The sequence below is a fragment of the Aptenodytes forsteri genome, unplaced genomic scaffold (genome assembly GCF_000699145.1).
Source record: "Aptenodytes forsteri isolate BGI_AS27 unplaced genomic scaffold, ASM69914v1 Scaffold119, whole genome shotgun sequence".
Classification (NCBI taxonomy): domain Eukaryota; kingdom Metazoa; phylum Chordata; class Aves; order Sphenisciformes; family Spheniscidae; genus Aptenodytes; species Aptenodytes forsteri.
Genome location: NW_008796165.1, coordinates 9,080,131 through 9,091,272, shown reverse-complemented (window position 1 = coordinate 9,091,272; position 11,142 = coordinate 9,080,131). Strand labels below are relative to the sequence as shown.

Genomic DNA, 11,142 nt, shown 5'->3' with positions numbered 1-11,142 from the left:
TGCGCTGCCATCAAGCAAGCCAAGCGGTTAAAGCCTCTTTGGTATGGAGGACGATGGCTGAAATAGAAGTATGGTGAGGCCTGGCAGATCGACTATATCACACTCCCACAAACCCGCCAAGGCAAGCACCACGTGCTTACAACTGTGGAAGCAACCACCGGATGGCTGGAAACATATCCCGTGCCCCATGCCACCGCCCGGAACACTATCCTTGGCCTTGAAAAGCAAGTCCTGTGGCGACATGGCACCCCAGAAAGAATTGAGTCAGACAACGGGACTAATTTCTGAAACAACCTCATAGACACCTGGGCCAAAGAGCACGACATTGAGTGGGTGTATCACATCCCCTATCATGCACCATCCCACCAGGGAGGGCGGGGTGAGTGAGCGGCTGTGTGGTACTTAGTTGCCGACTGGGGTTAAACCACGACAATAGCATTTCCTTACAGTGAGTTAAGAGTCTTTCTTGCTTTATACTTTTTCTTGGTTTATGGTTATTCTTGCTGCTTACAAATGGCTTTCTATTTCAGAAGGCTTGAAAGGAAACTTTTTAGAAACCATGAGTGCACAAGAGTTTTCAGAGATTTTACTAATAAGCTGCCACAGGGTGTTTCCCCTGTCTTGCATTTGAGTGTACAATACTGCCTCTGCAGGATTTCTATCCCTTTTCTGAAGAAAGAGGGAAAGAGAGAATGACATTTTTAATTTGGGGAAGCAAAATTTGCACTAACTCTAGCATTTATACATGTAACTGTCTTTATTCCCCTCAAGCAAAAGAGTGAGTTACAGGGCAAGTGAGTTACACCTGCATACCAAAGAATGAGAAGCAGTGCTCACACGGTTAGTGTAAAATTTATCCTACCTGGAGAAGGTTTGCTACAATTTGTTCTATTCCACAGAAATAAATATAATTCAACGTGTGCTTCTCTCTGCTGTTTTGCAGCTCAGCCACACTGCCTATCACTTTCAAGTGCTTGTTGGAGAATAACCATGTGGACAGGAGAATTGCGAGGTTTGTGCTGCCTGTGGGAGCCACCATCAACATGGATGGGACAGCACTCTACGAGGCGGTGGCTGCCATCTTTATTGCACAAGTAAACAACTATGAGCTGGACTTTGGGCAGATTATCACTATAAGGTATAAACTTCAAATTCCACATGCTGCAATTTGCTTGTCTTGTTGAGTCTGACACTCTTAGGATTCTTGTATGTAGCAATATTCAGAACGAAACTCATCTTTGCTATTATCAAAGAATCCCTTCCTCATAGGATGGTTATCTTTAAGTAATGCAGAGATCAGGGACTGTGCAAAGGGAAATTATACTGGTACCATTCAATAGAAGCATGCGGACACCAGGAAATGTGTTTCTGCTTGAGGATAACTGTCTAATTTTTACTTTTAGGCAGCCTACTGATAGTTTACTAGGATTGGAACATTTTACTATTATTATTGGTGTTTAAAACACTATTTTAAATGTCAGAATTGTTTTCAACTTTAACTCTGGTTTGCACCTTTACGTGAGAGGAAAATGTTAAAAAAATCACAAAATGCAAACGCAAAAAGTCCTATAGCAGATAACAGGGAATAGTGTGTGTTAGGAAGCTCTTTGTCAAACCTTGGAGGAGTAGGGGAACAGGGAAGAAGGACAGATGCTACTATCAGGGCAGGTCTTCATGAAGATGTCATATCACTCAGATATTTTTTAAATGTCTTCTCTGCTGCTTGTTAAAGCAGAAAACTTCATAAACAGCCATGCTTTCAGTGGGTAGAGAGTGCTATAGTTGCATACTCCGTCCTTGAAAAGTCTGTAATGGACCCAAAAGACTAGAAGATCCAGCTGAACAATTACTGCCAGAATAACTCCAGTGGCTGCCAAAGAATGCCTCAGGGACCGAAACCTGCAGGTTTCCAGCAGGGAACAAATGATTAGAAAAACATTCCTCATAGTCAGAGCCTTGTGCAACATATTTGAGATCTGCTTACCTACCCACCCAGTGACCTCATCACTGCCCCGTTTACACTGCTGGGCCTTGCCCATCTTCTGCTGGACTTGAAAACCTTCTTGACAACAGGAGGAGAGTCCTGAAACTAACCCCAGATGACAGCTGAGGTTTGCTAATGGGCTTCTGGCACAATCTGGTTAGACTAGGAGCAGAAGAAATAAATTGTGCCCATATGAGCTCTTGCTTCAGGCTCTCGCTCTCTCTCTGAAAATTACTGGAATAACCCTGTGCTAAAATTTAGGTTTTGGTGATTTTGAATTTAGAGATGTTTTTAGAGTTTGGTCCAAAATATGGCCCAGTGCATGGGCAGACATTACATACACCTTGAAGTAGAGGGTGGTGATTTGAAAAACGATGGAGAAGGAGGGTGATAGTAAATGGAAAGAAGGCAAGTTCTAACTTTCTCTTAGCAGAACCCTATTTTCTCTCTTTATTTTCACTCCCCATGTTAAGTGCGAGTAAATAAGGACCAGAAAGAAGACAGTAGAAGGAAAATACAAATGAAGATTGAAAAATCCAAGAAAGGAAAAGAAATAAAAAGACTGACTTACAAAAGAAGGGGCTAAATAGGAAATCACAGTGGATTCAGTACCTTGAATATCTGAAGCCAAGTTCTAACTGTATTCTATGGGCCAAACCTGCCCCAGATCTTGATATTTTAGGATCTGGAGATTTGAAATTCAAATATCCCTGTGTGCCAGGATATTTCTGCCAGAGGGGAAAAAATGTTAGGAAAATTATCAGTGTACTTTGCTCATAATCTGTAAAATCCAGGTTGACAGTTTATGTCCATGTGATTATGCAAACCTAGATGTAGCAGAGAAAGAGAGTTAAGAACCTATTCCCATCAGCTGAGCATATTATAGGAAGAAACATCTACATTAAGGTAAAAATTCAGTGGAATAGCAGATGAGCTTGCCTGTACAATCTTAGTTAAACATTCCTATTTTTGCTCCCAATTAAGTCATGAGACTTTCTGGCCTGAACTGTCTTAGGAGGCAGAAGCAGTCCTAATCATCTAGCCAGTTTATAGCACTAACTGGAGAACCTTTTAATGTTCATTGTATTTATCTCTTACTCAGCATCTGAGCTTCTGTCTCTTCCTTTCTATCTATACTCTGCCTATTACAATGCTATTAGGATGCTATACAAGCTAACTCTTCCAAAATGTAGTTTTAAATCTTTCTCATTCCCCATCACACCCACATGCAAATGTATTTTTTTTATTGCAGGAAAGGGCTCTACTTATAAATACTGATGCTGCTCTACTGTACACTGTACAGCTGTGAGCAAGGTACTGGATATCTCTGTGTCTCAGTTTCCATATGGGTGAATACTGTTACCCTCATTTTCCGTCATAGGAGGTTGATGAGACTTAACTGGTTGCCAAAAGCTCTGAAATTCTGGATTGATGAATGCAGTGGATTATCAGTGTATATATTTATGTCATCCTTTTATAATTGTCAACATTCATTTTTTGTCTTTCTGCTGGATGACCTAGCTCTTGGAAGTGGCCAGATGGGCGGAAATGAATATATCCAGTCACTTTTGCTCCTGGAAAAAGGAATTAAATCCCTCCCCTAAAAATAGCATTATGAAAAAAACATTAAGCCTGCCAGGTCCACTCTTGCCCTGATCTCCCATTAATTTCTGCTTGCCTGGCTGAAAAAATGGTGTGAAGGTCAAGCAAAAATACTTTCCAGAAACTGAAGAGGTACAGTCACATTCACACTTGCTTCATATTTAGATCCAAGTATGCAAAGCCATGTGCTATGCAAGGACTTCACCCTTGGCCCAGCCTCTTTACCCTTGGCCTAGCCTCTTTGTGATGGATTGACATTAAAGGCCCTAGCCACAGCCAGCTGTGGATTTGCCTGGCACAGGAACTGCCAGTGATGACTCAGAGATGTCTGCTGGGAGCTCTGCTGCCAAGGGTGAAGCAGCGATGAGGAGTGCTGGCAGATTCGTGGTGTTGGTGCCACGTGTTGGTGCCGCACTGCGTGGTGCCATGAACAATGAGAAGCTATGAACAATGAGAAGCTGACATAACTCAGAGAAGCCCACAGCCTGGCTGCTGCCCTTTCTCTGCACTTGTGATATTAAGAGATAACAGAACTGCCCCACCAGCACCAAGGCTGCAAAGGTAGAGGGTGAGAATTTAGCACTGGGCAGACAGTTTGGCCTGTTCCTGCTCTCTGACCTGGCTTCTGTCCACAAAACACTGGCACTTCTGTGCAGTGGCTTGTGTAAGAAGGATTAGGGTTTAGGAAAGCTCCTTTAGAAACACAGTGTGGTTTCTTGCAGAGCAACCCATCACTGGTAAAGCTTATTCCTTTCTTTCTTTGTTAAAGTATCACAGCAACAGCTGCAAGCATAGGTGCTGCAGGTATCCCGCAAGCTGGCCTGGTGACAATGGTCATTGTTCTGACCTCGGTTGGGCTCCCAACAGATGACATCACGTTGATTATTGCCGTCGACTGGGCACTGTAAGTAACATTAAGCTTCTGAGGTTTCCAGTATGGCAACATTGCTAAAAAGGCAAATGGTCTCCAGGGGTATAGTAATACAAATATACATAAAAGGCATGGGAAGTAATTATTTTGGTTGAAATGGTGCTAATGTGGCCTCAGATTAAATACTCTGCCAAAGTGGGCATTATATTGAAAAAAGACATAGACAAATGAGAGAGAGTCTAGATGAGACTTGGACAATATGACCTACATGGAAAGGCTGAAGAAGCAGAGTTCATTTAGTCTAAAACGAAAGCAGGCTGAAAGAGGTCACCACAGCAGTTTCTGATATAGATGATTGTCCTGAAGAGGACAGTGATCAATTGTTCTTCACATTCACAGGGAGGGAGGATGAAGAAGTAGGCTAAAGTAACTGCCTTAAGTCAGGTCACAGGAAAACTTAAGAATGATTTTTATCTAGGAGGATAGTAAGGCAATGGAAGTGGCTGCACCTAGTCAGGTTGGAGGATGACCTTCATGAGAAGTTTTAAGGTCAGGCCAGACAAATGTCCTTCAGGTGCAACTCTGGCACCTTGTCTTGGACAAGGACAAGGGGCCGACATTCCTAGGAAACGTAGTTTGCCTGCACTCTGCTTATCAGCCCACTGACACTTCAAGGACATCATCTCAATGTAGTGAAGCACTCTGCAGAGAGGCATGAGCCAGTGCTAAAGCAGGCAAGTACTTCCACACCACAGATACCACTCTGCCCGAAATAGCCATGACAGTACAGTAATGGTTTGTGCTGTTTATAGCTACTACTACTGTAACTAGAACCGTGATATAGTCAACCTGAATGTAATACTTGCAATGCACTGCATTAGGACTAATAATGTCTTCCTTTTATCACGGATCCTGATGCAATTCCACTCTTTCTGATTTCAGTGCTAAATAGGCAGCAGCAATTTGTAGCCCCCTGCATGGAGCCATGTTTTGCAAGCGCAGCCATTCCGTAGAGAGGTTATTTTGCTGCATCCCTAATTACTGAGGATTTAACAGCAAAGGCAGAGGCTAGAACTTAACACACTCAGAATAAAAGAGATTCGTGTCACCCATGAGAAGAGCCACTTTAAAAACTCATAAGGAGTGGATTATTTGAACTCTTAACTTTTATGTAAATGTCCATAAATCAATCAAACAATTTTGAATAGTCTAGGAAGATGAATCGTAAAATACTGGTCCCTAGCTCATTAGCATTTCAATTAACTACATAACTAGCATGTGCATCCACAAGGAAACAGTCCAAATTATTTTTTATTTAATCTATATAAACTATATCTCCATTAATACAGTGGAGTTTCATTACCTCAAGGTTCTGGATAAAAATGTGTTACAAGTCCATTCTGTTATATATCCTATTTTATTTGACTTTAAGCCACTGATTTTTTGTACAAAGAATTGTGAGAAGAAATTATTTAATTTCCTGTTCAGTGTAATAGATAATGATGATGATGATGATGATTATGATTAGTAGTAGTAGTAGTAGTAGTAGTAGTAGTAGTGTGTTGTGTTGTATGCATATTTTAAGACATATTTTTATTTTAGGAATATCAGGAATATTCTTCTGTGAAGGATAAATAATATCTGCTGTGGGCACCTAAACTTGGGAATGGCAGTTCAGATTTTTATAAAGTAGTCTTTCTAATGCTAGTCACTGAAGGTCAATAGTTAGTGAAGCAGAACAAAATCAAAGTATTTTAAGCTGTATTACAAAAGCCTTTTCCCTCTATATCGCTCCGTTTTCGCCCAGCTCTTGCAACATCAACATTTCATTGTTTTTCCAGTAAGTCTTCCAGCGTATATGGGAATTATGCTTCTTTTTGTCTTACAAAACTTTTCAAAACAACAGACAAAAAACTTTTTCAGGCTATAGTTCCAGATGGTATTAAAAAGTGAGCAAGGAACAGAACCAATTTTCTGTCTTTTGCAGATGACCTTTCATACAAAAAGTATATTTCTGTATTTCGGCACTTGGTGGTTTCAAGAGCCTGCAGATGCAAAGTGTCAACATGGTTGACATGATGAATATTTTCAATATTAGTTTTGGAAGTACTGGAGTATGAAGAATGCTTAAAGAAGGCTGGTTAGATTATCTCACGAGACTGAAATACCCATTACAATGCACTGCAGGTGTTACAGCTCATTTAGGTAGCCATAACAAGTATGTCAACTCCATACCTTTAGCTAGTGCCTAGAGACATAAAGAAGAAAATAAAAATGTTTCTCAGCTAATTTATTAAACTCAAGGTAAAAATTTTGCATCTTTAATTTTGCATCTTTACTAATATAATCTAAAGCTAAAATACCACTGCAACACCTGACTCACGTGTTTGCACTGAAAGAAATGCCACTAGCAGCAGGTTGGCCTCTTAGTGGAGAAATGTCAGTGGTGTGCAGTGTGGTTCTACTCATGCATAGTGCAGACTACTCCTTACACACAGAAACATGGAATAGAACTGGTCAAACAACGTGCCAGGCAATACATTTTCTTAAGGGTTTCAGTATGGTGCACTGTTTCCTCAGAAACATTCTGTCTTCAGAAGAGATGCTAATCAGAGCCCAAAAGGGAGTGCAAACTCTGAGCTCTGCTCATACAGCTTCTTCTCTGCCACAGCTGACTCTTTGCACAATCCAAAATTAACAACTCAGGACATCTTTTCAAGAATCAAAATTTGATGATCAACCAAGGAAAAAAAAGTCTATGTGTAACAGGAACATCTATCAATATGTGCTGTAACAGTATTTTTCCCTGCTTAACATATTCTTGTGGGAATTTTCCTCAAGGCAAAACCCAAAATCAGAACAGCAGGAATTAGAAAAAAGTGTAGGACTGGGTCCTGGAGTCAACAAGCACATCTAGCTGTAGGCTGTGCAATATTATTGCTGAAGTGACTTGCAATTGCATGTACGATTTGAGTAACTGCACACACAAATAACATTTCATGCAGGAACTTTCATGCTAATTAGGCAAGGAACTGCATAAACATTTGCATGCACAGAGTACATGCCTAAAATATCTGAAAAAAATCAGCACACAGTTTCAATTCTTTTCTATATTAAGACACAGGATCAGAAATCTGGGTAGTGTTGATATTGGACCGTCACTGACTTTAATAAGCCAAACATATGGAGATTTCTGAACCTCCATTTTATAACCCACACTTATAAATTAAGTTACCAATATGACACAGTTTTCAGATGTGTATGTTTTTCTTGGAAAAGACATGATATATTTCAGACTTAAAAGCAATATCGTCTATTTGAAATCTTGTCAATTTTAACTAATAGATTCCAAGCTGTTTCAAGTGTAACACTTGTCTATGACAACCACTTACTTTTGTGTATTTACAGTCTGTATTTTAATAGATTTATTTTTTATACAGTGGGTAGAAGGTGTAAACAGGGAAGAAATGATCCCATAAATGAATAAATGAAAAATAGCGAAACTGTATAGTACTGTCAAGCATACAAATTTAAATTGGAAAAGATGGTAACTGAAAATGAAGAATCTTCAAGAGCCACTGCTAGCCATAACAACCATAGCTTTTTCAGAAATGAACATGATTTAAATATGGTCAGTGCCTGCTTAGTTTGTGAGTGTAGTTATTTAGCAATCTGAGCAATTTTGATTGTATTCTGCACATTCTACCAATTCATCTACCAATTCTGTCTATTCAATAATCTTTTTAACTAGCACTTTGGTTGCTGAGATTAGGACCTTGATAAATAATACAAGGTACTGGTTGTACTGGCTGCCCGCAACTTTTATTGAATTAAGACATTTGCAGCACCAGCCTCCAAATCAGGCCATAATACTGGACCTTAACGTAAAAACTCAGACATAAATGCAATCTTGATCTGCTGTATTAAACCTTTTTAGTGCTGAATCAGCTTGCGTGTATAGGGAGGCATAGCTGCTCTAGTTAGCTCAGTTACAAATTAAAGTATACGGCAGCACAGGGCACTGAGCTCTGAAAAGGCTAGAAAACCCAACTGAGCAGCTCAGTAACTAGTGGCTGTCCTGTGCCAAACTCCTTACTACCATTTCTAAACTTGTTAGCTCATAAAAACAGCCAAACTGGCCTTCGGCTATAATTACTGCGGTGATGAAGGTATAGGCATGTACCCAAAGAGCCCACAACTTACCATTACTATTTCATTTTCCAGAGACAGGTTTAGAACCATGATCAATGTCCTGGGAGACGCGCTGGCTGCTGGGATCATGGCCCACATCTGCCGGAAGGAGTTCATCAAGGACGGTGATGAGGTAACAACGCCATGAGCCAGGGTGTGCCAGCGTGTGCCGTATTACGGCAGAGAACCTGCGAGCTCTCAGCCTCCCACATTTGTTTCATCTAGTTTATAAAAGGTGTTTCAGAGAGAGGACAGAATTGGGCAATGTGCTGCTTAGCCAGATGGGGTGGAGGGGTCCTTTTCCATGAGGTCATGCAAAAAGCCACTCAAGTTCAAAGCTTGCTAGCCAGCTGTGTCTGGCACACTGGGGCTGGGAGCAGGAGAAGCAGCTACACTGTCCTGCAAATGCACAAGATGCTGGAACTGTGAGTCTCACACTCAGTACCCAAGTCCTGACTGGCCAGTAAGTCATCCTTCTTCTAAAAATGTGACCAGCAACAGAGCAGGGTGACAAATGTCCTTGAGTATTTGTGTGTAGGGGGAGGTAAAGGTATCTATGAGTGTGTATATGCATAATCAATAAGCTCACAACAAAAGCAACTACCCTGGGTGTTTCAAGCCTCTGTGTTAGCATAATCTGAAGCCACCATTGCAATAATTTCGTTTCTGGACTAGCACAAGCACATTGCTCCATTCTTGACTTCATTCTCAGGCATCTTCATGCCTTCTACATTTAATACAAGTCCCTCCTTACATCTTTGTTTTTTCTTCTCTATATCTTATTCCATACACCACACATACCTCTGTATTCTGCCCCTGCCTCCCTCCAATCCTGTGCTTTTTTTCTTTCCTCCTTGGCATGCATCATTCAGTCTTTCCTTTTACCAGGAACTCTTTCTCATGCTCTTCCTTCAAATCCTTGACAAAGCAGATTCCTAATTCCACGAGCCCATCATGCTTGGAGGTGCTAATCTCCAACCATTTCAGCTCATGGCAGACTCTCACTACCTTTCTTCCACAAAGACAGAGTAGTTCATGCAGAAAAGTTTATTCATCAGGACTGATTTTCACAAGGCATGTTTCATTTCTGTGCATCATTTGTAGTATTCTACAAAGAACAACAGTATTAATAGCAAAGCTTTATTTCTATTATTATTTCTCCCATTTTACAGGCAGTCTTTCTGGTAAATCCCATTCTCATGCCTTCCTGCAACATGCATTTAAAATTCCTGCTCTTTCAAGTTTTACATAGAAAGACAGGCCTTATCCTCTGAGGTACATAGCACCTGCAGTAATTACTGATGACAGGATTAGGCCTGAATATATGGGCTACACATACAGCTAGCTATGAAAAACCTAAACATACAACCTAATGGTAAAGTATGTCATCCGTTACAAAGCCAGAAGTGTAGTCTGAGTTCCTGCATAACACAGGCCTCCTGACATTTCATTGCTGTATTTAGAACTCAGTCAGAACTCAAGAAGAGATGTTTCAAGAATATAAAATCCCTCCTGAGGGATTATTTAGTCATCCGTGATGAGATTTTTCTTTGCATCATGCTCTGTAATTGTATTAAAATATACCATTAGTCTGCCATATGTTTTGGCTGCGTAATTTGTGGAGTTAGTAATGTATACCCAAAGGCCAAATTTTCTCAGCAGCAAGCCCACCTCTTTTCTCTGCCAGTATTTACGTCTTATTTTCCCCATCAGAACTTCTGGTTTGATTTAAAGGACACTTCAATGATTTAACTTATGAATCAGTCAATAAAATCCTCTATTTCTTTTGAAATAGTGCAAACTGAAAAGACAGGTGTTAGTTTATTGGGTTAGAAGAAAGGCAGAAGACAACAAATAGTTACTGGTCTATGTAATTGCACTCAAGAGCAAGCGCTGCCCAAAGCTCAGCATACTGGTCATTGAGAGTCTGTATCTTTCGAACTTAGCCCTGAAATTCTAGTCTTTATTTACCCTACTTATATCGCTTTACTGATGCAAGCAGTTATTACTGTGGGTATAAGTTAAATTAGAGTTGTGACAGAATTTGCATTTTTACATGCTTAGAGACACCTTCACTTTATCCAGATGGTGCAAAGATGGCTTAGTGTATATGAGAAACAGGTCCTGGAAGTCTATGGAGGCCCTAGATAATCCTGGTGAATGTAAAGCAGACCACAGGCTTTCAAAGTAAAAATTCCTTTCCTGTTGTATACAGCACACAGTGGCAGTATTCCAAATCTTAATGCTTCTCACATAGGTGCCATTGATCTGTGAAACTAAGCCTATTAACATCCATCAGATTGTGGCTTACCAGAGAAATGGCTGTGTGAAGACCATGAATGAATCTCGTGGACCAGAAACAGTGAAAGGGTTTCAGCACCACATACCCGTACAAGTGGAGCAAGAAGAAAGTCCAGTGGAGAATCACACTAAGAAATCCAACAGTAAAGACCACTGCACTATTGAAATAAATGAACTAGAAACAAATGTGTAA

General features: G+C 40.5%; 1 protein-coding gene across 1 annotated transcript in view; it reads left to right on the top strand.

Moving 5' to 3' along the window:
- Positions 1-11,142, top strand: part of SLC1A7 (solute carrier family 1 member 7) — a 61,985-nt gene extending 50,843 nt beyond the window's left edge. Inside the window, exons 8-11 of the mRNA XM_009287380.1 lie at positions 944-1,138; positions 4,356-4,490; positions 8,682-8,781; positions 10,906-11,142. Coding sequence (XP_009285655.1) covers positions 944-1,138; positions 4,356-4,490; positions 8,682-8,781; positions 10,906-11,142 — 667 coding nt within the window. The remainder of the gene's footprint in view (positions 1-943; positions 1,139-4,355; positions 4,491-8,681; positions 8,782-10,905) is intronic.